The following is a 27,651-nucleotide window of genomic DNA, read 5'->3' on the forward strand; positions in this document are numbered from 1 at the left end:
GGGTCAATGTAGGGGTCAGGGCCACAGGCCTCAGAGACAGAAAGATCTGGCTAGGGTAGATTTGGGACTCTGCCCAGGATTGGCTGTGACCTCGGGCATGCTATTCTTTACCTCTCTAAGCCTCAGTTTCCACATCTGTAAAAACAAAGTGGCAATGCTCCCCAGAGAGGTAGCCAGGTTTTTTGGAGCCTGACGATTAAGCCACTTGGTGGGTGGGGGGTGTCGGTAAGGGGTGGAAAGGGCCTCTTTCGGAATAAGAATACAAAATTACAAATTCAAAATTGCACCCAGGACCTTGGAAGGAGTCCCGTGGAAGGGAGGGCCTGGACAAATCTGTCTCAGACGCCACCAGTTAGTTGAGAGATCATTGGAGCAAAGCCTTTGGCCCATGAGATGATGGTACAGGGAGTGGTGTGGCTTGAGTAAAATGCTATAATTTTGAAAGAAGGAGGAAATCTTGGCCTGTTCATCTGTCACTGAAGCAGAGATAATGACAGAGCTTGGAACACTAGAGAACCCCCCTCAAGGCCTTCTTTAGCTACGGAGTTCAATCCTGAATGTCATGTGCGACCTTAGGCAAATCACGTGCTCTCCAGGCGCCAGTGTCCTACCCAGTGAAATGTGGCTGGGGGTTGTTACAGTCTCTGCCTTTTCCGAAAGAACCTTCACGGCTCTCTCCCTGGAGCTCCACAAAAGCTAAGAGGCTTCTGGAGGTGGGTGAGTGCTAGCTCTTTTTTCTCCCAACTTTTCCCGAGAAAGGGAAGCACCTGGAAGGAGGCCTTACAACAGATGTCAGCCAGTGGGAAGTGGAGCCCCCAACCTGGGATGAATAAGGAGATGGGATGTATAGGATTCCCTTGGAGACAGAAATAAGGTGTTAGTTAAAAAGCCTGCCGGGTGGCTTAGATGGTTAAGCAACGGACTTCGGCTCAGGTCTTGATCTCGTGGTTCATGAGTTCGAGCCCCGCATGGGACTCTGTGCTGACAGCTCAGAGCGTGGAACCTGCTTCAGATTCTATGTCTCCCTCTCTCTTTGCCCCTCCCCCACTTGCGCACGCGCAAGTCTCTATGTCTCCCTCTCTCAGATTCTATGTCTCTCTCTCTCTCTCAAAAATAAATAAAAACATTAAAAAACAAAAAAAAAGCCTGACGAGTTGGGCTCTGGTCCCTCTCTGTCACTTTCTAGCTATGTGATCTCAGGCAGGTCCCTTTAGTTGGGTCTGATTTCCTTGGCATTTAATTTATAGGATGAAATGAGAAAATGTAGGCAAAGCACTCAGGAGAACGTCTGTCTCTTAGTGAAGGGCTTCATAAATGTGAGTTCTTAAAATAATGGGTATTGCAGTCACTGGTGCAGGTGAGGTGGGTAACTCCCCTCCCAGATCCCTTCCTGCCTGTCCTGCTCCAGCCTCTCTTGCACTGGGATCCTGGGGGCAGGACGAGTGCGCTCCGGGGGAGGTGGGCGGGTCCTCATTCCAGCTCCGCCAGAGCCTGCTGAGGCAGGAGCCAAGCCGCTGAGCTGCGGGTTTGCACCTGACAGATACCTTCCTGCTTGCCTCCTTCCAGAGCAGACCTCCTCATCACCCGGAGCCCTCTCTCGGAAGCAGTCATGCCCGTGACAAAGAGTGCCGGGGGCCCCCAGGGAGCCGTTGACCTCAAACTGGACCTCAGGTACCCACCCAAAAGTGCCAAGAGGCTGCACAGCAAGGACTCCAGTTTCTGGGATGGACACCCTTCCGAGTCGCCAGGCTTAGAGAAAACCACAGGCATAACGTGAGTGCTCTTTTCTGCCACCCCCATTTCTGCCTTCGAGCCCGGACGCTTGCCTTGGCAAAAACCCTCGAGTGGCTGCGTCTGACCCCCACCCCATTGTGCAGATGGGAAAACCAAGGTCACAAATGGAGCAGTCAGAGACTGGGTCCAGATGAGAGCGAACACTTGTGGTCCCGCCCTCCACAGGTGCAGATGGGGATGTTAAGGCCTAGTTACCCCAGGCCACGCACTGGGCCATTGGCAGGAGGGGCGCTAGAATCCAGTGCTGGCCCTACGTCAGTTTTGTTCCTGGTCAATCCTGACCATTGGGAAGTGGGGCAGAATCCCCAGCTTCTCAGAGGAGAAGGTGAGATCTGGGCTTGAAACCTCAGTGGCCTCACCGACAGCCAAGCCTTACCCACCACCCACCCCATCCTCAAGCTACCCTGGCCTCTACTTCGGCCTCTACTTCAATGGTGAGGACATCAAAAGCACAGTATGAGGAAGACTTTCTTCCACCTCCTTGGGGTGTGTTTGGGAGTGGAGGGGGCTTGCAAACCATGACAAGGAAGGGTCTGCAGAAGGAGTTTAGGTGGGGAAGCCAAGCTACGGGGCTCAGCAACCTCGGCGTCCACCACTCAAGCAGAGTGGCCAGTCCACTTAGGAAATGTGGGTGAGGTGGTGTGGTGGAGAGTGCCGCCGCTTCAAGAGAACCTGTTGACCCCACTGGTGTAGTAGAAAAAACACCTGCGTTTACCTTGTGATTCTGCACCTTCCCTTCCCCAAGCCTCAGTTTTCCCCATATGCAAAATGGGGCTAATTTGGCCTCAGCGCGAATTTAGAGAGGCTGCCTGTGGGAATTACACCTGAAGGGAGGGGACGAGCAGTGGGGAGGGCGAGCAAAGCTCCTTTCCATTGCTGCCCAGGACCCTGTGGACACAATGACTCCACCAGACAGGGCTCAGCTGCCCCGGGGGCTAATCCTGGGGGCTGTGAATTCCTGACACTGAGGGCGAACTCTCCAGGCCTTGGGGCCATCCACTGCTGAGTAGGGATATTTCTCAATCCGAGGCCTTCGGGGAAGAGACTAGCTTTCACGTCCTAAACCTACACGACACGTGGTTTGGAGGCAATTTCAACTACTCAAGAATCAAAGAAATAAAAGCATGAGAGAAGTAGAGGGATCCTCTGTGGCTTTTGGAGCAAAAGAGAAACAAGTCAGGCAAGCATGGAACTCAGGTCAGCTCACCCGAGTTCACATTCCCACTTAGCTGCTAACTGGCCTGAGCAAGTGACGGAACTTTCTCTGTGCCCCAGTTTCTTTTCTGTGAAATGACATTTCACTCCTCCCAGGATGGCTGCAGAGGTGATTTGTACATAAAGCCCTCAAGTACAGCACCCTTAAAAGCTGGATGCTGTGAATCCCAGAAAGGTCCAAGGTCAACAAATGAGTTAGGGCCATAAATCATGGGTCTCCTGCCTCCCAGCCCAGTGCTTTGCCCAGCTCACCCCACTAAGTTTTTAAGTTGGCTGAGTAGCCCAAAGTTAAATTCTGATTTCCTAAGTCCTTTGGTTAGAAATGTCTAACGTGACCTACTGACCCTTTCCTTGTTGCAAAACAAGCCTATTATTGGAGAGCCGGCACAAGTGCTCAGTCAGCGATGCTGACACCCACAGGGAGAGAGAAAGGCACCTGACTCTCCGCCCTCTTTCCCCCTCAATTGTTCTCTTTAACCCTTAACAAATGGATGGGCAGATCCTTGGAAAGCTACAGGATCTAGGGATTAACATAAAGATGAGGGTGGTTGAGGCAATCCTTTAAAAATATCATTCCTCCCAACATTCCAACATTTGCAGAGGCTTAGCAAAGTAGACGAGTTGCCCAAAATGACACAGCTAGTTAAGTAGTGGCCTTGGGATTTAATCCCGGGTTCGTCCAACCTCGGAGACCAGGCTCCTTCCAGAACACATCACAGTCAGTGTCCTTCACAGTCAGTGTCCTTGCTGGAAAGCTCCCGTAGGGAACTTCCAGCGTTTCTAAAGTTGTGGATGTGAACCCAACACCCACCTTGGTTTAACCTGGTCCACGTACAAAGAGGTATAGCAATAGATTGTTTTGTAATTCACCTCCCCGGAACTTAGCCCTGATGGTGTCCTTCACACAACCTTCCCGTCTGTCTTAAAGAAGGGGTCTGAGTTTTTGGTTTTGTTTTTGTTGGGGGTTGAAGGAGGCAAGCCACTCCCTAGCTTGATGTCCTGGCCTGAGGGGCAAAAGAAATTCCTCTGGAGCCCAGTCCTCAAATGATCCTGTCTCAATAGACCCCATCTGGAGACCCAAGTCATCTGGCCTATTTATTCAGAAGTCACCATGATTTCTCTTTACTGCCAGCCCTTTTCCCTTTTCTCTGAGTTCAGTCCTATTTCAGCTACTAGTTCTCTGACCTTGGATCATTCCCTTTCTGGGCTTCTGTTTCCTCGGTTATGAAATAGCATTATCCCTTTATGCATCTGTCTGGGCCTATTTCTAGGAGGCAGTCCAGTGAAAGTGGGGTAAAGAACAAGGACTCTGAGGCAGTTCTGGGTTCAAATCCTGACTCCCTAGTCTATCTTTGGACATATCGTTAAAAAAAAAAAAAAGATCTTTGCTCAGTTTTCCTCATCAGCAAAATAAAAGCAATAACCTACTTCCTAGTCTTGACAAGGGGTTAAATGAGGTAATATGGGTAAAGTACTTAGCATAGTGTCTATTATATACTAAATATTAAAATCATATACACTGAGTGTTAGCTGCTAAAACCAGAAGAGTTTTGGCAAACTGAGATGGTTGGTTACCCCACAGGAAGCCCAGAGGTGCCAGTCAAGGCCATGGGGACCGAGAGATGGCCAGGAACCCACCTATCCAGCTGAACTCTGGTGTTGGCATGCTGTGAGAGGAGCCTGTTGGACCTCCTCACCTTCAAACACCTACACCCTCATGTCTCTTCTCCTTTAGAGCATTCCAGACCTTGGTTCACCTGGTAAAAGGCAACATGGGCACAGGGATCCTGGGACTTCCCCTGGCTGTGAAGAATGCAGGCATCCTGGTAAGAGGGGCTGCTGCGGGGGGGGGGGGGGGGGTGGGGGGCGGGCAGTATGACTGGATTGTAGAAGGGAAGTGGGAGGAGAGGCTCTAAGGGTTTTCAGTGGCTTGCAATGAGCAGTCTTTCTGGGAGGCAGCTGGGTCCAGACTTAGAGTCTAGACATCTAGCCAGGGTTTGAGTTCTGGCTCTGCCACAGACTCTGAGTGGCCTTGGCCACTCTGTCCCTTCTCTGGGACTCCGTTTTCTCCCTTGTAGGATGCAGGGGTTGGACTATGACTAGTTTTCCAGTTGTGTCCTATGGAGCACTAGCGCTCAGTAGGGGGTCTCAGAAGGAGCCCCCTACTCCCACCACAGCACCCACTGGAATTGCTTTAGGTACTTTATCGGAGTACCACTTGAGATTATATTCGAAAGAACAGCTGTTGCTGCTTTAGCAAGCAGGGACTTGCAAAGCAGTTTGCTGGAAAGGCCCTCGGGTGCTGAATGGCGTCTGTGCTACCAGGTATCTCCTTGCAGTGCTCTTCATAAATCCATCCTCTTCTCTCTTCCCATTCCCTTGACTCCCCCTTCTTCCAGATGGGCCCGCTCAGTTTGCTGGCAATGGGCTTCATCGCCTGCCACTGTATGCACATCCTGGTCAAGTGTGCCCGGCGCTTCTGCCACAGGTAAGGAGAACAGCATCCTCCCGGTGATTCCTTTGGTACTCGGGTCTCAGGGACATCCCAGAAACCTCCTAAATAAGCCAGAGTTCTGAATTTCGTCCAAGAAGGCCAAGGAAAAGAGAAAAGCAGCGGGACAGGGATCTAAGGCGAGGCTCTGCCATACGACTCAATAGGTGATATTGATCAGGCCACTGGGCTTATCTGCTTGGCTCATCTGGAAATCAGGCATAAACAATCCATGCCTAACCCTGCCTCAGAGAACTGTGATGAGAATCCACTGGGATCATGGACTTGAAAACTACTGTGCCCACGTGAGGTATGCATTATTACCCTTGTCATGTAGTAACCACCCCACTTGACAGGGAAGGAACACAAGCCACCCAAGAAGTACCTCCAGGTGTCTAAGTCTGAACTAGAACTTGGGTCTCTGCCCCAGTGTTCTTTCCACTCTAGCGGGGTCCTGCCTTGCTGTGTGTCTCCTGACTTTTCAGTACGTGATCTTAGGTTAAAGTGCCTCTTGGTAACTGTGTGTGTACTTTCTCCCACAGGCTTAACAAGCCCTTCATGGACTATGGGGACACAGTACTGCACGGACTGGAAGCCAGCCCCAGCGCCTGGCTCCGGAGCCATGCCCACTGGGGAAGGTACCTTGTTCTTGCTTTGCCTGAAGTGGAGTAAGGTACAGGAGGAGGACATGTGTGGCTGTCAGGGATGCCTTCTTCCCTGGAAATCTGGCTCATGTGGCACAGAATACTGGACCTTTCCACATGGACAGGGTTCATTGGCAATCTTCCCGATCCAGCCCCCCTCCTTGTATACCTCCAGTGACAGGGTGCTCATTCCTTTGTCTTGCAGCTTTAATATTGTTTGCTTATTTATTAAACTGCATTTGTCCAATTGTACTATGTACTAGGCCCTGGAAATACTGTGGAGAGCAAGGCAAGGAGGCTTTGCTCTCAAAGAACCCATAATCTAGTGGCAAAGACCAGCGTTACACAGTTTAGGAGACAGTCACTTAATAACCACTGGGATAAGTGTGATGAAGGAAAGAAATACTAGTTTCTGGGGTGCCTTGGGTGGCTCAGTTGGTTAAGCACCTGACTCTTGATTTTGGCTCATGTCAGGATCTCACAGTTCGTGAGTTTGAGCCCCACATTGGGCTCTGTGCTGACAGTGTGGAGCCTGCTTGGGATTCTCTCTCTCCCTCTCTGTCTGTCCCTCTCCCACTCATGCTGTATCTGTCTCTCTCTGTCTCTCTCTCTCTCTCAAAATAAATAAATAAACTTTAGAAAAAAAGTTAAAAAAAAATACTAGTTGCTACCAGGCAGGTAAGGAGATGCGCATGAGCTCATGTGGGCTGCCTAAGATGGAACAGTTGAGATGAGCCCAGAAGGGAAGAATTCTTGAGTATGAGGAATTACCTAGGGGAAGTGGGCAGGAGCCTGGACGGCCTTCCAGGAAGAAGGAAGAGCAGGGTGTGAAGGTCTGAAGCACGAAAGTATGCATGACAGTTTCAAGGCACAGAAATACTTAGGTAGCTTGAGGGCAGAGAATCAAGGAGATGACACTGAGGAATGACCCAGGGGCCCAAGCAACCTGTACCTTTTAGACCCTCCTAAAGGCTTTGTTCTTTTCTTCAAAACAACCGGAGTGTGTTAATCAGGCAAATGATCATATTTGTATTGTTTAAAGATCTCTCTGGCTTTGGGACGCCTGGGTAGCTCAGTCCGTTAAGTGTCTGACTCTTGATTTCAACTCAGGTCATGATCTCATGGTTTGTGGAATCAAGCCCCACGTCGAGCTCTGTGCTGCCAGTGCAGAGCTTACTTGGAATTCTCTCTCTCTCTCTCTCTCTCTCTCTCTCTCTCTCTCTCTTTCTGCCTCTCTCCCACTCCCACTCTCTCAATCTCTCTCTCAAATAAAAAAACATTAAAAAAAATTTTTTTAATGTTTAGTTATTCTTGAGACAGAGAGAGAGCACAAGCAGGGGAGGGGCAGAGAGACAGGGAGACACAGAATCCAAAGCAGGCTCCAGGCTCCGAGCTGTCAGCACAGAGCCCAATGTGGGGCTCGAACTCACAAACTGTAAGACCATGACCTGAGCTGAAGTCAGACACTTAACCAACTGAGCTACCCAAGTACTCCATAAATAAAAAACATTTTAAAAAATCTTTTAAAAAAATCTTCTGTTAGGAGAATACATTGTAAGCGAGCAACCATAGATTTAGTGAGACCCATGAGAAGGCTATTGACAATATCAAGGCAGATAGCAGTGACAGCTGGGACCAAGCTGGTGGCAATAGGGATAGGGAAAAGTGAATTTGGTTATGCTTTGGACCGTGGACTGTGGGAAAAGGAAAGGCAAGGTTGACTCAGATTTCTGAGGACTTCCGTTTTGGACAAGTTGAGTTTGAAGTTCAAGTGGAGATGGCAGGTGGGTAGTGATATATTTGGATTTGAACATATCTTCATGCAAGAGATACAGAACCGAAGTCATCAGCCATGGTGGCAGGGGTCAGAAGAGGTCCCTCAGGGAGAATTTATCGTGAGAAGAAAAGGGAAGAAAGACCAAGACGTCAAGGACCCTTGGCTGTGCTGAAGTCCTCCTCCGGCAACTCCTGTCTTTTGCTTTCAGGGGTGACACTGACAAGTCAACCCCTTCCATTCTGTGGTACTTGGGGCTAAATCTACTCTTCCGTTTTTGTTTTCAGGCCTGTCCCCACCCTGTCTGCGTACTCTTTTCTGAGCACCATGTATGCCAAAGTCGCTGTTGAATTCAGATACCCTACACCATTACAGTCCCTGCGCTGTGCCCTCTCATGTAATGTAGTCGACAGACCATCATGGGTCTGGGGCCTCCTTCGGCCCAAAGTCTGTTCACATACTGAATCAATAAATTCAGCCTCTGAGCGGACGAGGGAAGACTTTGGGACGATAACCAGAACTTTCCCAGAGTGTGAGCCAAGAGGAGGCTTCCCCTATCACTTACCCCTCAAATCCTTGTACTCATCATGGGACATATTAAGCAGCATTTACCTGGCTGGCTCAGTCAGTAGAAGATGCAACTCTTAACCTCAGGGTCATGAGTTCAAGCCCCACACTGGGTGTGGAGCCTAGTTAAAAAATTTTTTTTTAATTTTTTTTACTGTTTATTCAGTTTTGAGAGACAGACAGAACATGAGCAGGAGAGGGGCAGAGAGAGAGGGAAACACAGATTCTGAAGGAGGCTCCAGGCTCTGAGCTGTCAGCACAGAACCTGACACAGGGCTTGAACTCACAAACCATGAGATCATGACCTGAGCTGAGTCGGACTCTCAACCGACCGAGCCACCCAAGTGCCCTGAGCCTAGTTAAAATTAAAATGAAGTTAAAGCAGCTTTTCCTGCTCTTCTTGGGGCTCTTGCTCCACGAATCATCCCCTCTCCTATAACTTGAACTTCTATTTTGATCCGTGGTCTCTTCCTCTCAACATTTAAATGCACTCATGCACCGCCATCTTAAAAACAATGAAATAAACTCATAAAGTTTCCTGGACCTCACGCCATCCTCCAGCAACCATCCTATCTTACATTCAGCAGCTGCTTATTCAGCAGATACGTACTGAATGCCTGCAGTGTGTCAGGATGTGTTCTAGGCAATGGGTCTACAGTGATGAATGGAAGGAAGGGGCCCATCAAGCCCAGACTCACACTTAGCTCCGTGAAAGAACAGCACACCCTCTGACTTTGCTTCCATACATCTGGTTCACACCACTTCCGTGGGTCACCTAGATTTTCTGTCCTTACGCTTCTGTTGAAGCTCTTTCCACCAGTGTCCTAAAAGGCCTCTTTATTGCACCTTCTTTGCCCTAGAGAGCCTCTCAACAGTGTGGGTACAATTGGCTATTCTCTTCTTCAAACATTCTCTCTTCCCTTGGCTTCTACTAAACCCTCTCCCCACTCCTAGTTTCCCACCTACCTCTCTGGCCAGTCCTTTGCTTTCATTGCAGGCTCCTTTGTTTCTGTCTCCCCTTTAAATATTGGTGTTCTCTAGGGTTTGGAACTCTGCCGTCTCTTCTCCTCCCCCCACACACTCCCCAGCACTGACCTGCCTTCTCAAGACCTTATCCATTACTGACAAATCAGCAGTTCCAGACCCTATATAAGGGTCTCCTTATATATAAGTTGTCTGTATGAGTGGTCTCCTGAATGTCTCTTCTAGGAACCTCAGGCTCAATAATTCAGTTACTGAATGTGTCAATCCATGCCCTTCTCCTAAAACCTGTTCCTTCCTTCCAGTTCGTTTTGTTGTCTGAGCCAAAGCCCATCAGTCACCTTTCATCATTTCCTTTCCCTTTCCCCCAGATGTAGGTGGTCAACAGGTTATTTAAGTTCTAGATCCCTGGTACGCCTTAAAATGCTTTAATGCCTTTGTCTTTGTCCAGGCTGCTGGACACCTCTGTTCTTGTAAGAATCTCCTATCCAGTCTTCCCATCCTGAGTCTTGCCCCCTCCAATGGATTCCACACGGCCAGAGAAATCTGCCTAATTCCTCTGCTGAAATGCTTTCCTCACTTCTTCCTCTCCATCTCCTCCTCTTCGTCTTCTTTTTAAAAATATCTCTCTTTCTGGGGCGCCTGGGTGGCGCAGTCGGTTAAGCGTCCGACTTCAGCCAGGTCACGATCTCGCAGTCCGGGAGTTCGAGCCCCGCGTCAGGCTCTGGGCTGATGGCTCGGAGCCTGGAGCCTGTTTCCGATTCTGTGTCTCCCTCTCTCTCTGCCCCTCCCCCGTTCATGCTCTGTCTCTCTCTGTCCCAAAAATAAAAAAAATTAAAAAAAAAAAAAAGTTGAAAAAAAAAAAATCTCTCTTTCTTCCCCTCCCCAAGGGATTCCCACCGAGTTACTGGTTTTTCTAGGAAGGCTGTCTGCTCTATAATTTGGGGAAAGTGTCCTTTTCACCGTGGCCCTCGGTGCCATATTCTTTTTTGTCCATCTCACCCACGACTCTATGAACCCCTAGAGGAGGGCGCCATGTGTTATTTGTGTTTCCTCAGAGCCTAATGAGGTGTCTGGCACCTGGTGGAGAAAATTTTAATGTTAATGATAGCTAATTAAAAATGTGGTGCCTACTGCCCTACATCAATTTAGTATCGATTATGAGGAATGCCACAGAGCCGGGGATGGGGGAGGTTCCTAACCACGAAGAATCTCACCACTTGCTGAGCTGAGAGTGTGAGGATGGTTGAGAAACATTTTTTAAAAAGAGCTGTCGGGGGCGCCTGGGTGGCTCAGTCGGTTAAGCGTCCGACTTCAACTCAGGTCACGATCTCGCGGTCTGTGGGTTCGAGCCCCGCATCGGGCTCTGGGCTGATGGCTCGGAGCCTGGAGCCTGTTTCTGATTCTGTGTCTCCCTCTCTCTCTGCCCCTCCCCCGTTCATGCTCTGTCTCTCTCTGTCTCAAAAATAAATAAACGTTAAAAAAAAATTAAAAAAAAAGCTGTCGTTACCTCACTTCTTACTGCCCCATTGTTGATTGAGGTAGCAGAACGGAGGGTGCTGGTACAGGGACAACAAGCCCTAGGGACAGACATCGAATTGACAAATCAACTCTTCTTTTATAACGCATTTTCTCTCTCTCCCTTCTCTTCCAGGCATATCGTGAGCTTCTTCCTTATAGTCACCCAGCTGGGCTTCTGCTGTGTGTACGTTGTGTTTCTGGCTGATAATTTAAAACAGGTAGAGTCTTCTAGAGAAGGTGGAAGGGAAAAGGACATGGAAGAGGAGGGTCCTCATTTAGTTGTTCAGCAAATGTGGCTTCTTCTCTTGGGCTCCTAGTGTCCTCATCAGTACAACAAAGGAAGTTAAATTAGATGTTATCAAAGAACCCAGACTTCCCCCAACTCACGTGTCTGTTCTACAAGTGGTTACTTTTTTCATAGTACCCTTGGTCTGGTACCTTGGACCCGTTCTCAAAGCCCGTCTCTAAAACTGAGCTGGAAGGACCTTGGATTTTGTCAGTTGTCCAGCCTTGGAGCTTAATCACCCTTAACTCTCCTAAAATGGATATGGTTCTTTTTGGATGATATCTAATCTTCTTTGGACGATCTTTTTTTTTTTTTTAATTTTTTTAATGTTTATTTATTTTTGAGAGACACAGAGCATGAGCAGGGGAGGGGCAGAGAGAGACAGAGACAGAATCTGAAGCAGGTTCCAGGCTCTGAGCTGCCAACACAGAGCCCGACATAGGACTTGAACTCATGAGCTGTGAGATCATGACCTGAGCTGAAGCTGGACACTTAACCGACTGAGCCACTCAGGTGCCTCTTTCTTTGGACCATCTTTATCTACCTTTAGCTTCTTAACCTCCAGTTTAACAGTTGTTGTCTCTAGGATGTTGTTTTGATCTAGCCCAGAAGTTATCTTGTAGCAATATAAGCAAAATAATATGGGTAGTAACAAAGGCCATCCTTAGTCAATGATTTAGAAATTTAGAAATGTAAAGAAATTACAAGGAAAAAATAGTAAGCGTTCAGAGTTAGCCTCTGTTCTATGTCAGGAACAAGGAGCATGGTATGGGCTTCCCCTCATTCAGTTCTCTCGATAGCCTTATCGGAGTAGGTACTGTGGCTATTCCCATTTCGCAGATGAGAAAACTAAAGCTATGAACTATAATGTATACAAGATCACAGAAGCACAGTCAAAAATCCAGGCCTTTTGACATCAGAGCTCCAGTTCTTGAACACCATACCATATTGCTTTTCAAAATGAAACAAAATTATTGTTAATTCAACCACTCAGGTTATTGTTTTAAGTTTGTATCAGCTGGTGACCATTTTGTAATGTCCTTATATTTTTAAATATAACTTCTGCTAGTTTCATATTTCATCACACAGATTAGCCATGCCTTAGTCTTCTGTCATTGGATATTTTCTTTTTTTCCCTTTGTTTTTCTACTATAATCTGTGGCAATGTTTGTATACCCCTTTATTTCCTTAGCATATATTCCTTAAGGTAAAATTATGGGGTCAAAGAGTTTGATTGTTTGAAGGCTCTGAAAACACGTCATCAGATGGCCACTTGGAAATCAGTCTGCTGAACGTTATCATCTCTGTCTAAAGACATAGCAAGCATTCACTTGAAGAGTTTGTGGGCTCAGTAGAATGTGTTCTAAAAAATAAAAAGTTAGCATCAGTGTATTTTGGTGCTGGGTCAGGACACCACTGACAACACTCTGAGGGCAGGGCTGCTTAATTGTGAACTTAAGGGGCAAAATATGTGGGGGCAGAAAAGATCATTAGAGCAAGGGAAGTCTCCCTTGTGGAGGTCCATCTGGGCTGGGTATTGAAGGAAGGTTGGAGGAGAGGTTCTGGCAGCGGAGAAGGGAGGCATGAACACCTGGAGGCAGGAATGTGCAGGACTTGCCCAGGAGAGGCAATAGAATTGGTTGTAGAAGGTGTCGGCTTTGGGAGAGGAAGAGCCTTCCAGATTGAATGGTGCCCAGTATAGAGGACCATGAGTGCTGGCTAATGTGCCAAATATTTTCCTTTTTATAGTGAGGAATCAGAAAAAAAATAGACTTAATCATTCATTCAAGTAGCTGTGGTATATTAAATGAAAAGGAGACTTCAAAATAAGAGCATATGCTGTGATTGCAGTCTTGTAAAATAGAAAGGATGCATATGATACATGTAATTTGTGACATGGTATAGAAAATGCATAAATGGGAGTACCTAGGTGGCTCAGTAGGTTAAGCGTCCAACTTCAGCTCAGGTCATGATCTCAGGGTTCATGGGTTTGAGCCCTGCGTCAAGCTCTGTGCTGGCAGCTCAGAGCCTGGAGCCTGCTTCGGATTCTGTGTCTCCCTCTCTCTCTGCCCCTCCCCCATGTGTGCGTGTGTGCTCTCTCTCTCTCTCTCTCTCTCTCTCTCTCTCTCAAAAATAAGAACATTTAAACATTTTTTTTTAAAAAAAAGACAAGAAAATGCATAGATGAATATATTCCAGGACATTACCTTGGCTACCAACGGGTACTGAGATTATCATTGCTTTTACGTTTTCTTCTTGCCTAACTCTAGTTTCTAATTGTTCTAATTGTATTGCTTGCAGAATACAACTGTATCAGTTAATTCAGGCTGATTCTAAATGAGGGTAGTACCAACCCTCTTCTCCCCCATTCCCCCTGACTTTACCAGGGGATGTTTGTATTGTGTGCAGAGGGGTGTTTCTTGTGCATCACAATGATTGGGGGATGCAAATAGCTTTTATTGGGTGGGGTCCAGGGTTGCTAAATGTCCTGCAGTGAATGCAGTCCTGACAAAGAGTAATTCTCTCACTCAGAATGCCAGTATTGGTCCAATTAAGAAACAGTAAGCGATGGGTTTTTTGGTTAGAAGCAAAAGAGACACCCACCCTAACTCCTTGTGAGGCCCTGGCGTGTGAGACATTCCAGCTCTTTGTGAGGGATTTGATTATCGGCCACGCACTAAGCTCATCGTGTGGCCAACAGATACATTGAATCTTCCCCCTTGCTTTTTCCATTTCTTCCTCAGGTAGTGGAAGCAGTTAATGGCACCACCAACAACTGCCATTACAATGAGACTGTGATTCTGACGCCCACCATGGACTCTCGACTCTACATGCTTGCCTTCCTGCCCTTCCTGGTGCTGCTGGTCCTCATCCGGAACCTCAGGGTCTTGACCGTCTTCTCCATGTTGGCCAACATCAGCATGCTGGTCAGCTTGATCATCATCACCCAGTATATTGCCCAGGTTAGTGCACACCACACACCTGACCCCTCCAGTGGGCAGAGACTTTTCTCTAGATACCTGCCTAGAGCCAGCCCTGAGGGTAGGTATGTACCTGACTCTCCAGCCTAGTACCATTGTACCATTTTTTCCGCAAAGGTGTCTCTGCGCAGTCTCCTTCTTCTCGGTATCTCCTCTTTTATATTGCTTCTCCAATACTTGTCAAATTCTGGGCTTTGAAAAAAATTATACTCTGTAAGGAAAACATCTTGTTTGGTGAACTACAGACCATTCCTCTAATGGTTAGATAGCAGCAAAAGGCAAATGAAAAATAGGATCCCCTACTGGATCCTATTATCACAGAGACTAATCTCAGAAGACCACAAGCAAATCTGTCACAATGCAAATTATGATGCCTTTGAGGTTGAATTATGGATACTGATTTTCCCTCAATTTCTACTTTTCCATCCTTTCTAATTGTATTTATTGGACAAGGCTGCATAGAAATTTAAACCCTTGGCCTACCTCATACCTTTCAGATGTTATTCTCTTTCAGAAGTCACAAGAAAAAAAATTATCGTGTCCATGGAATTTAATAAAAATAACAAATTAGTTAAGTATTGTAGGAGGACTACAGATCGGTCTTAAATTCCTTAAGACAATATATTAATAAATCCTACAAAAGTGAATTTCCTAGTGAGATAGCTACCTTCGAGTCATTTTTAGACCATTCCGGAGGTGGCCCAGTTAGAGAAATAGCTCTGTAATTGGTGTCACATTCCAGGTCACAGGGCACATAAAATATTTATTCCAGTACTTTTTTTCCCTTCAATTTATAACTCATTGAGGATCTATAAAAGGGGACTTCCATATCTATCTAACTACTTTGGACTCCCTAGAATATCACTGAAACTATAGACACAGCAGTTTGTGTCACCCCTAACCTCTGGTACATACCAAGTGTCCAAGGGCATTTCAGGCTGGTACCAACCTGTGGTGTGTAAGATTTTCTTCTGGAGGATTCTGGTAAGCCATACTCACATCATGAGGTCCTGACCCTTCAGTACTTTGAATACCTCAATGTCTCTTTCCTCTGGCTCTTCAGTATCGTGTGGTGTTAAAATCAGCTTTGGTGCCTACTTCCTTTTGAAGTTTTCTGAATTTCTTGACATTCGTTTTTGGTTTTGGTTTTGTTTTTTAATTTAGATTTACTGTCAGAATATTCCCCTCTTAAATGAGCCCAAACACGCTTTAAGAATAAAGGTCCTACTACATTTCTCTCTCCCGTAGGAAATTCCAGACCCCAGCCGGTTGCCACTGGTAGCAAGTTGGAAGACCTATCCTCTGTTCTTTGGAACAGCCATTTTTTCATTTGAAAGCATTGGCGTGGTAAGGTTGGAATTGGGGTAGCCTTTCCCCGGTGCTGTGGGTGGCCTTCTGAACAGCAGCTGGGAGCTCTGGGTTTCTGGGTTTCTGTGTGCACATAGGAGAAAGTAACCTCTTGTCCCAATACATCTATTAAACATTTATCTTCATGCCAGCATGTGTTTCCTAATCTTTTAAAAGCAAGGCAAACGGAGGTATACAATTTACAGGATGTAATGAAGCAAACAAAAGGAGTTTTAAGCTGGAAAGTACTACACGTTTACGATGGATTATTATATAGTTTGTGCTTCCACACTTGAGGAAGGGAAGTGCTGTGCATGTAATTTTTGTTTACTTTCAGTTTACATACAGTGCAATTCACTTGGGGGGGGGGTGTACATTTCTCTAAGTTTGGGAAATACATAGAGTCATAGATACACCACAATCAGGACACAGAACAACTCCCTCACCACACACACACACAAAAAACCCTTGTGCTGCTCCCATTGTAGTCAGCTCTCGCCCCCCACCAACCCCTGGCAACCACCCTCTTTCTATTCTCTGTCTCTATTGTTTTATTGTTTCCAGAATGTCATACACATGGGGTCATGCTGTATGTAACCTTTTGAGACTGCATGTAAGATTATCTGTGTTGTGGGGCGTCTGGGTGGCTCAGCTGGGTAAGCGCCCAACTCTTGATTTCGGCTCAGGTCATGATCTCACTGTTCGTGAGTTCGAGCCGCACATCGGAGCTTGGGATCCTCTCTCTCTCCCTGTCTCACTCTCTGCCCCTCCCCTGCTTATGCACACATGCACATGAGTGCCCTTTCTCTCTCTCTCTCTCTCTCTCTCTCTCAAATAAACTTTATATATATATATATAAAGTATATATAAAGTATATATAAAGTATATATATATATATATATATATAAAGTATATATAAAGTATATATAAAGTTTTTTTTTAAAAAGATCATCTGGGGGCGCCTGGGTGGCGCAGTCGGTTAAGCGTCCGACTTCAGCCAGGTCACGATCTCGCGGTCCATGAGTTCGAGCCCCGCGTCAGGCTCTGGGCTGATGGCTGAGAGCCTGGAGCCTGTTTCCGATTCTGTGTCTCCCTCTCTCTCTGCCCCTCCCTCGTTCATGCTCTGTCTCTCTCTGTCCCAAAAATAAATAAACGTTGAAAAAAAAATTAAAAAAAAAAAAAGATCATCTGTGTTGTTGCATCCATCAATAGCTCCTTGCTTTCGATGGCTGAACATCCACTGTGTGGGCAATACCACGATTTGTTTATAGGTTTACCTGTTGAAGAGCAGCTAGGTTGTTTCCAATTTATGACAATGGCAACATTGTTCATAATAGTCATAAACTGGAAATGACCTAACAGTTGTTGAATTGTAAGAATTCTATACATATTCCAAATGCAAGTCCTTTACTGGATATATAATTTGCAAATATTTTCTGTAGTCTGTAGCTTGTCTTTTCATTCTCTTAGCCGTGCCTTTCATAGAGCAAAAGATTTAAAATTTGATGACGTCCAATAGATCAAAATTTTAGTTTTATGGATCCTGCTTTTAATGTTTTATCTAAAACCACTTTGTCTAACATAAGTCCACAAAGATTTTCCCCTATATTTTCTTTTAAATATTTTATAATTTTATCATACATTTAGATCTGTGATCCATTCTGAGTTAATTTTTGATAAAGATGCTTATACATTGGAGTTCATTTTTGTTTAATAGGATGGCCAACTGTTCCAGCATCATCTGTTGAAAAGACTGTTCATTCTCCATTGAATTGCCTTTGCATCTTTACAGTATTGTCCTCCATGAACATGGGATGTCTTTCCATTTATTTGGGTCTTCTTTCATTTATTTAAATAATGTTTTGATCTTTCACATCCAATTTCCATACATGCACAACTTAGGGCTGAGCCCAGGACTTCACCCACATATGCAGGAGGTCAGTTTCTCCAGCATCCTCCTATCCATGTTTTCCTGCACACTCATCAGCTTCCAGTGGCTTTTTTTTTCTGGTTCTCTGGCTAGAAAGCTAGGGTTTTAGCCTCCCTATAGTGCTATGCACACTTCCTGTGACTGACTCTGACTGGGGTTAAGCACTGAGAGAAAAGAGAGGGAAAAACTAAAATAAAAACGAACGAATGAATGAATGAATAGGGATTCCTTCCAGGGCCTTCTTCATGGACATGCAACTTGTGCAATCACATAGAGACCTGCCTTTGGAAGGATCCCGTACATGGTTTAATGCTCTGCCTTCATCATCTTGAAATTCTTGATTTTTGAACAAGGTGCCCTGCATTATCATTTTCCATTAGACCCTGCAAATTATATACCAGTGCTGATTTACCCCTACATTCTATAGACCCCCAAATCCCCCTCCCCTAGTTCCTTTGCTCAAAGAGGAAAGCTTGTGTCAGATTTTTAGGTGCCTGTGTGACCACCACAGTCACTGGTCCACCAAGATGCTGCTTTGTGATGGGGACTTGCCCTGGGAGTGTGGCGTTGAGAGTAAAAAAGGAAACAAAAAAGTAGGGACCCTCTTCATACTTTTCAGAGTCCTTGGGTGGTTGTTTTGTGTATCTTGCCCAGGGCTTTTAGGTTTAATCAGGAAGAGAGCTATGGTGGAACGTGCTTACACCATCTTAATGGAAATGGAAGCACTTTATATTTAGAATGTTGGATACTCATGGCAAAAAGCAGAGTGCCGTGGTTGAGTAAATGACTTTGGAGGCAGACTATGCTGGAATCTTACTTCAGCCATGGGTTACTCTCTGAACTCTAATTCCCCAGCTAATGATGGAAGTAATTGTTCAGTAAGTATCAAACACCTACTAGATACTAATGATGATCAGTATCAGAGTTCAGATTACCACTAGAAATCTTCTAGCCCAGTCTCCAACTTTACAGAAGAGGAGCCTAAGCCCTGACAGGAAAGAGACTTGAGTCAGGTCACCAGCCGGGAACAGCTGCAGCTGTAGCTAAAACCAAGCACTCCTTACTCCCAGTCCAGGGACTTCCCACTTTATGTGAATGGCCATTTATCTCCTTGGTTGATTGTGGGAGGAGAAAGGAGAGAAGGAGAAATCCAGCTACTGAGTAAAAAAGTCATTGTGAGCCTGGAGAATTTATGCAGCAAAAATGTATTGCAGGAGCACCTGGGAGGCTCCGTCAGTTGAGTGTCTGACTTTGGCTCAGGTCATGATCTCGCAATTTGTGAGTTTCAAGCCCCACATCGGGCTTTGTGCTGACAGCTCAGAGCCTGGAGCTGCTTCAGATTCTGTGTCTCCCTCTCCCTCTGCCCCTCTCCTGCTCATGCTCTGTCTCTGTCAAAAATAAAGAATAAAACATTTAAAAATTAAAAACAAAAATGTATTGCAGGGTGGGAGAACTCAGGTTGGATTGTTAGCTTTCCATATAATCCCCCAGACATTTTCCTGAGCACCTGCAGCAGCTAGGAGCCTGCCCCTCATCTGGAAGAAAGTGGAAAGATACAACCATGACCCTGACATGGCATTCCCCTCAAGCATTTTCCATTTTCATGGAGCTGGGATGCCTATAGGACAAAAAAAGGAGTCAACAGTACAAGGGAGTAGATGCTAAGGTCCTACCGAGTAATAAATATATCCAGCGCTGGAGGGGTACAGGCAAGATTGGATACAAGCAAGTACTTGAACTTTGGGGGACAGCCCCAGTCTGCCGCAGTCTTCATCTGCAAAATAAGAATTATATAGGCTCCATCTTCATAGAGATGTGGTCTTCACAGTATTAAAAACAAGAACAGTTAACATTTACTAAGCCCTTACTGTATGCCATTACAGTCCTCACGTAAATCAAAAAAAAAAAAAAAATTCCAACAGCTAAGTTTTCAGATACAGAAACTGAAGCACAGATCAGCCTAATGGTGTGTGTAGAGGGCGCTTTACCCACGGCCTGATCAAGGAGAAGGAGAAGGTGGAAGCGGACTGTCAGCCGAGAGAAGCCTTCCATGGGATGGAAGGCCAGAAGGTTGGTTCCAAAGATAGACGTGACCTTGGGGTGCCCAGCAGGCTCCAGGTAGGCGGTCTCAACTCGGACACTCTTAGGGCCAGATATACATGTGGGGAAAAAGGATCCTGAGAACGCGGTGTGCAGGGGAGTGTCCTGCTGGGGAACCAAGAACCCCCAGTCCCAACTCTTGTCACCGGCTCACTGTGTAAGCCGAATCTCAGCCTCCCCTTCTGGACAGAAAGCAGCAAATGCACTAGAATTGGAAGTCTCAAACTCAAATGCCTTTAGCAGGCAATGTGGGCAAAGAGGCCAGGTATATGTCAATGTGAGGGGAGAGGCGGGCCTGGTGAATGGGGCAAGAATATTGTGCCCAAAGGCATTCACCTTCAATTGTCTAAAAGGCTATGCTGGCCTAACAAAATGCATCTGCTAACCAGATGGGGCTGCCCCAGGGCACTGAGCTCCTCGGTCTGAACAACCTGAAGAGCCCTTCCAGCTCTGAATGTTCCAGGGCTCATCTTGTGAGTCCAGGCCTGCCAGCCGGCCTTCCTTCCTTCCTTCGTCTTTTATTGTGGTAAAATACACCTAACACAACACTTACCATCTTCACCATGTTTAAGTGTAGAGTTCAGTGGCATTAACTACATTCACATTATTGGGCAACCATCACCACCATCGGTCCCCAGAATTCTTTTCTTCTTGCAGAACCGAAACTCTGTACCCATTGAGCAATAACCACTCACTCCCCCCTCCATGAACCCAGCATGCTACTTTCTGACTCTCTGAATTTAACTACTTCAGGCACCTCATGTAAACGGAGTCAAGCAGTATGTGCCATTTTATGACCGGCTTATTTCATTCGGAATAATGACCTCAAGGTTCATCCGTATTACGGCATGTGTCAGAATTTCCTTTTGTTTTGAGGCTGAATGATATTCGTCATACGTATATACCGTCTTTGTTTATCCATTCATCCATCACTGGACCCTTGGGTTGCTACTGCCTTTTGGCTTTGGAAATAATGCTGCTATGAATATCAGTTCCAGCCCTTGCTTCCGGTATGTTGGGATATACTCAGAAGTGTCATGCCTTTCTTCTTTATGTTCATGTTCCTCTTTCTCCTTCTTCTCTCTTTTTATGCTATGATGCTTCTGTAGGTTCTTCCCCTGGAAAACAAGATGAAGGATGCCCGCCGCTTCCCAGCCATCCTGTCTTTGGGAATGTCCATCATCACTGCCCTGTACATTGGCATCGGGGCCCTGGGCTACCTGCGGTTTGGAAACGACATCAAGGCCAGCATAACCCTTAACCTACCCAACTGCTGGTAACTTCACAGGCCCTCAGGTGGGGGGGACGTGGGGCCGGGTAGAAATGTGTGAGTTACTTCCTCCTGCCTTCCACAGATGGCAACTGAGGCCTACAGGGCCTCCACAGCGAGAAGCAGAACTGTCGTTGGCACCCTGGGCTCTGGTTTCTCTGTCCAGGGAGCTCCTCTTTGAACAACAGCCTCCCGTGTTGAGTGAGGCCTTGATAGCTTTAGTATGGAGGACAGGATTTAGGAAGAGAGAGAAGTGACAGTCCTTGGCCACCCAAGGAGAGAAGGGAGGGGCCCTCGGGGAGAATAAGAGGCAGAGAAAGGAGTCGTTGGGCAGCAACACTCATTTCCAGCGACACTTCCTAAGGCCTATGCTACCAAGCCTTCCTTGCCACAGCCAAGGGTATACATCCTCCCGGTCAGAGTAAGAGAAAAAAGTAGTGAAGCAAGGACCAATTTGAGACGACCACTGTGAACATTTTATGTCCAAATGCAACCAATTCATGCAACAGTTAGCTGACCCAGACTTAGCCAGGATTTAAATAGAAACATGAACCCATATCACGTTGTGTGGCACTGTCTCCCACACCCAGGCAGGTCATTAATGACAGGGGGCTTGTCTTTTTAAGGGTCACTTGGAGGCTTCATTTACCTAAATGGGGCCCCTTTCTCAAGTTGATAATGTCATGCATCAAGCATTTCCTGCATGCCAATTAGGTGGAGACACCAGTCTAGGCACGAGGGAGCTGGGAGGCACCGACTGAGTAGGCTAAGATCTTGAACTTCGCTACCTGCCCCAGCTCGTGATCCAGCGAGGATGGGGGAGGGATAGGTAGTGTATAGACACAAATGGAACAGAAAAAGGAGCCCTCCAGAGCAGCAAAGAGGCTTTGGGAACCTTTGAGGAAAGAAATCCATCAGAACGGGAATCTTTTTGTCCAACAAGGCAGACTCTGTCACTCATGGGCCCAAGTCTCTGTTGCGCCACCTTCTAGCTTGTGGTCATGGGTGATTTCCTCAACCTTTCTGACCCTCAGTTTCTTCATCAATAATGCAGAGTTTCCCTGGGGATTAAGCTGGGCATGTCTAAAAATATCTGGCGTGCAGTACAGCTCAAAAGATGGAAATTTCAAAAAAATCAGTGGGATCTGGACAGGTGGAAATGGAGTAAGTGGTGTTTCAGGCAGAAGGACTAGTGAGAACAAGAAACTCAGAAATGTGGAAGTTAGTCTAAGGAATGGCTCCGAGCACACACACACACACACACACACACACACACACACTCATTTCTTAAGTATGTGAGATGTAGCTACCACATTAGTGGACTAAAGGAAAAAGTCCTATCTCCATAGGTCAAAACAGGCTTTGGTAAAACCCAACACACCGTCTCTGCATCAGTCCAAGGCCTACAAGGGTTACTTTCACCCCCAGCCTGCACACAACCCTGTTTGTAGACCGCGTCTTCCTGCAAGGGTTCGGGACTCTGTAGTTCTCTCAACCCACTAGAAGCATTTGTTGAGGGCCTGTTATGTGCCAAGAGCTCTGGGGGAATCCAGAGCATTGCTAAGGACTGACATTAGATCACAAGGGACGAGAGTATTTTAGACCCAGGGTTTTTGGTCTTCACCACTTAACACTTCTGTCTCCCTGCACGGGGTACCTGGCCTGAGCCTGTAGTTCCTAAAACCTAAACTTGACCACCAAGTGATAGTGGCTTGTGAAGGTGTTACATGTAACCATGCTCAAGATTCTATTGGAGATGACCTGTTTCCATTCGAATTCGTGATACTTTATTCTTTAGTTTTCACTGCATGCTCTGCTGTGACTCCCTCTTAGCTCCAAGAAGCCCCCTGCCCATCATGTTGACAAGGAAACTGCAGCCCCGGGGACTATCCCAAGGTCAGAGGTTAATGTTCCTAGGGCCCAGGCTTCAGAGCACGGTGGCCTCAGGGAGCCTTGCTCTGCTTTGTCCCGCAGGCTGTACCAGTCGGTCAAGCTCTTGTACATCGTGGGTATCCTGTGCACTTATGCCCTGCAGTTCTACGTCCCTGCAGAAATCATCATCCCTTTTGCCACCTCACAGGTGTCAAAGCGCTGGGCACTGCCTCTGGACCTGTCCATCCGCCTCGCCATGGTCTGCCTGACATGTGAGTACAAGGCACAGCAAAATGGTGCTCTTTCCCTGAGGGCTATCAGGAATCAGCCAGATGGTAAAGGATAATCATGATAACCAGCATTGTTTGAGCACTAATTGTATTTCAAGGACCATACTTTACAAGTAGTAACTCATGTAAGCCTCAGGGACAACCTAATTCTTACAGGTACCTAATTAGTCAGATTCGCAGGTGTCCAGCCTGAGGGAGTGACAGCTTATTGAACAATAATCATCATCATAAGAACTGATATTAAATACCTACTGTGTACCAGCCACTGTGCTCTTTTTTTTTAATGTTTATTTGTTTTTGACAGAGAGAGAGAGAGAGAGAGAGAGAGCGAACATGAGTGGGGGAGGGGCAGAGAGAGAGGGAGACACAGAATCCAAAGCAGGCTGCAGGCTCCGAGCTGTCAGCACAGAGCCCGACGCAGGGCTCAAACTCATAGACCATGAGGTCATGACCTTAGCCGAAGTTGGACACTCAACCAACTAAGCCACCCAGGCGCCCCATAGGCCGTATTTCATAGTATTTTATTCAGCCCCGCAGGAACCCTAATGAGGTAGGACTATGATACACTTCACTTTACAAAGGAGAAAACTGAAGCAGGGAGCAATAAATAATTGGCCAGGAGGTGCCAAAACTTGGATTTGAACCCACATCATCTGAGTCCAGAGCCAACACCCTCCAAGACAGAGGTTTGTGGCCAGTGAGTCTAATCGGACAGCAGAGGTGTGTTGTTTGAGCCTGAGTGTTGTATAAATTTCAGCCAACATTTAAAATGTCTGAGATCTGATATACATCCAGACTTCTAACATTGGGGGGGAGGAAACAAAATGATTTGGCAAGCCTAGGCTCACGTTCCCACTGGCAGCAGTGAGCTGGACTTGCCCCCTGGGCTTCAGCTGGCCACGGTCACCCCCTGGCAGCCCTCCTCATGCTCCAGGCCCCATGATCCAGGGCAGCCCAACTGTGCAGGTGTTTTAGCAGGGGCGAAGGAGATGACAGAGATTTCTGTGTGGAGTGTGGTATTCCCCAGCTATCCCTAAGTCTCCTTTAATATTTTATTTTTGAGAGAGAGAGCGCGCGCGCACAAGCAGCGGAGGGGCAGAGAGGGAGGGAGACACAGAATCCGAAGCAGGCTCCAGGCTCTGAGCTGTCAGCACAGAGCCCAATGTAGGGCTTGAACCCACGAACTGTGAGATCATGACCTGAGCGGAAGTGGGACGCTTAACCGACTGAGCCACCCAGGCACCGCTCTAAGGTTCCTTTTAATTGTGATTCTAAGACTCCTTCTCGGGGAGATTCTTGCTTCTTGCTGTACTAGACCAACCTATGCAATTCAATGGACACTGGTTTTCTTTCTTTAAAGTGATTTGTCCCCACTTTACCCCAGGAAGCAGGGACACTACCATTTGGAACCTTAGAGATCAAGGACTTTGTCCTCGAAGATAAGAGTTCCTGAGGCCTCCAGCTTCTGAATGCATTGCCTCAATCAGCACAAATGAGGAAACAAATTGAAGTAACAATAAAGATAACTTTTCTAAGGGCTTTACATCAATTAACTCTGTTATCTAGGGACATAAACCAGTTTAAAACTTTAACACCGTCTGCAGTGTGCACCATGCTACCTACAAAGATAGATAGCATTTATCCCCATTCTGCAGAGGAGGCAACAGGCTGAGAAGGAGGTTAGGGACTTCCCCAAGGCCACACAAGGGGAAGCCAGAACCCTGCCTTCCATACCTGTTGCGGTTCTGATACACCACACTCCTCCACAGCAGGCCCGGGAGAGGCTTTTGGGCTTTCTTGGTGAAAATCTGCCAACAGGTCAAACAAGGAATGCAGAAGCCCACACCTGTAAGATATCCTACTAAAAAAATGGATAAGTTCAAAATCCTTAGCTTCTGGTGTCTGTTAGATGTTTTCTGACATGGATGCAAAACCTGGAGAAGATACTCTTTTAATGAGCCCCTGCAATCTTGTTCCAGCTGAAGACCCCTTTCCCCTATAAATAATTTCACATTCTAATTGTTTGCAAGTAAGAGGTGCTTATAGTTGTGTTAATTATTAAAATGTTAGCTCTAAAAAGTTTTTTTAATTTAATTTATTTTTTAAGTTTGCATCCAAGTTAGTTAGCATCTAGTGCAACAATGATTTCAGGAGTAGATTCCTTAGTGCCCCTTACCCACTTAGCCCATCCCCCCCTCCCAAGGTGTGTGTGTGTGTGTGTGTGTGTGTGTGTGTGTTTAATTTCTGTCTTTTTGTACATTGATGCATCCCAAACAGATGGGACAGTTCCCAGCACTGATATTTAATATTATTTATTGAGTAAGAGCTTAATCATTGTTGAATAATGGAGGATTCAAAGTGTGCCTCGGTGGCATAAAAATTATTTTAAACTAAATTTGAACAAACAGCAGCCACAGGGAAGGGAAAAATAAACCCTTGTCTAAACGTCCATTGCTGAATTAAGAAGGATCCCAGAAGAAGTACAGCCTCTATAGATCCCCTCTCTGGAAGGTTTTCAACCAGAAAAAAAGACCAACCATCATCACAGACAAATTCCTTAAATAAATGATAGGAACCAGTTATAACTTCCACTTTTTCTTACATAGATGCTCTTTCTGCCCACTCCTTTCACCCTATGAGACAGGCATGTGGACCCCTATCTTTGGCTGTTCTGGGAGGAGCCAACTCATCTGAAGGTTCCCTAACCCTAAATAGACTGTCTTTTGACCGGTTAATCCATTGTCAGTTCATCCCCAGCCTCTGCCTCCCCTCGCCCCCACCCGGCCTAAGTAGGCAGAGGGAAGATTTCTCTTCCCAATAAATATGAATGCATATTTTAGAAAAATCATTAAAAACACACCAATTTTTTTTAAGTTTATTTATTTTGTGTGTGTGAGAGAGGGAAATCCCCAGCAGGCTCTGCAGAACCTGATGTGGGGCCTGAACCCACAAACCGGGAGATCATGACCTGAGCCAAGGTCAAGAGTCAGACACTTAGGTGACTGAGCCACCCAGGGGCCCTGAGACACGCCAGATTTTTAATGTGTAACCTCTAGTGAATATGATCAGAGTATTACAGGACTTTCGATGTTTTACTTATGCAATTAAATGTGAGAAACAACTGGTTTGTGTTTTAAGAAAAGGATTTTAAAACCAAACTTGAAAAACTTGGCTAAGTCCCAAAAATCCATGCATCGCATATCATCTCCTGCAGGCACCTTGGCCATCCTCGTCCCCCGCCTGGACCTGGTCCTCTCCCTGGTGGGGTCCGTGAGCAGCAGCGCCCTGGCCCTCATCATCCCGCCCCTCCTGGAGATCACCACCTACTACTCGGAGGGCATGAGCCCCCTCACCATCGCCAAGGACGCCCTGATCAGCATCCTGGGCTTTGCAGGCTTTGTGGCAGGAACCTACCAGGCCCTGGATGAGCTGATCCTCTCGGGAGGCCCTCTCACCTTTTCCAACTCTACCGTTTTTATTCAGTGAGCATGGCACTGTCCCGTACCCACCAGCGCCTGACTTTTACTGATGTGGATATCTTTTATATGCACTATCTTTATTTTACCGCTTTATCCTTGTTCTGGGCCAAGTCATGGTGAAACAAGCAAGGACTCACTGGCTACAGGGTCTAGATGGTAATTTAAAAGTTTGGTTCTGTTATTCCTTTTCTTTCCATCTCTAGCTTTCCATTAAGTCGAGAGCTCTCCCATGGAAGGCTCTTGATTCCATCCAACTTTTTTTTGGGCAATTCACGTCGCCTTGAGTGGTGCTAGGCACGAAGAAGCCACCAGGGGGAAACCAAGTGACAGCAATTGGCAGAAGGACGTGCAGCTGGCTAAGGCTGACCCTGATCTGGTAGACCAAGGGTTTCCCCTTTTCCAGATCTGTTCAATGAGCAAAGACTAGGGGACAGAACCTATAATCCAACAAGGTATGCATGGCTCCTGTGTCAAAATGGGTAGGGCAAAGAGGTCCAACGTTGATGTGCCAATGTGCCAATGGCATGGGGAAGTTGATGTGCCAATGGCATGGGGTAGGGGAATGGATAATGCCATTACAGTATTTGGCATTATTTACCTCTTAACTCTTGCAACAAGCATTCTCCCTACGGTGTGTCAAGCATAGTTCAAGGTTCTTATAGTAGGTTGCAAAAATGGCCACAGATTCCTCTTGACAATGTGACTTTGCAGCTCCTCCCATCAAGAGGTGAAATCCATGTCTCTACTCCTTGAATCTGGTCTTGCCCTTGTGACTTATTTGGGCCCGTTGAACATCAGTAAATGTGACGCAAGCAGAGATCTGGTGATGGCTTGTGCATCAGGACTTTCATTTCTCCCTACGCTGGGGTGAAGATCCACCAGTGGAAGAAGACTGAGCTAGCCTACTGGAGGATGAGAAGCCATGTTGCACAGAAACGAATCATCCCAGTTGAGCCCATCCCTCAGATCAACCAGCCTGCCAACTTCTGACACATGAGGGAAGCCTCCTAGACTACATCCAGCTCCAGTCAAGCTGACCCAAGTCGTAAGAATTGCCCTAGATGATCCACAGAATTGTGAGAAATAATAAATGTGGTTTTAAGCCATAA

At 46.5% G+C, this 27,651-nt stretch overlaps 1 protein-coding gene across 2 annotated transcripts; it reads left to right on the forward strand.

The window, feature by feature from the left end:
- The first annotated feature begins 396 nt into the window (after positions 1–396).
- On the forward strand, positions 397–27,651 carry SLC36A2 (solute carrier family 36 member 2). Of its 2 annotated transcripts, none has more exons than XM_043599627.1 (11): positions 397–717; positions 1,567–1,773; positions 4,745–4,835; positions 5,409–5,497; positions 6,043–6,138; positions 11,121–11,205; positions 14,018–14,236; positions 15,503–15,601; positions 20,741–20,907; positions 22,876–23,045; positions 26,278–27,651. In XM_043599627.1, the coding sequence occupies exons 2-11, from the start codon at positions 1,610–1,612 to the stop codon at positions 26,547–26,549; spliced, it is 1,452 nt and encodes a 483-aa protein (XP_043455562.1). In that variant the 5' UTR covers positions 397–717; positions 1,567–1,609; the 3' UTR covers positions 26,550–27,651. The 2 variants fall into 2 exon arrangements, with proteins under 2 accessions (XP_043455562.1, XP_043455647.1); XM_043599712.1 differs by having other exon boundaries at positions 397–713.

The sequence above is a fragment of the Prionailurus bengalensis genome, chromosome A1, assembly GCF_016509475.1.
Source record: "Prionailurus bengalensis isolate Pbe53 chromosome A1, Fcat_Pben_1.1_paternal_pri, whole genome shotgun sequence".
NCBI lineage: Eukaryota > Metazoa > Chordata > Mammalia > Carnivora > Felidae > Prionailurus > Prionailurus bengalensis.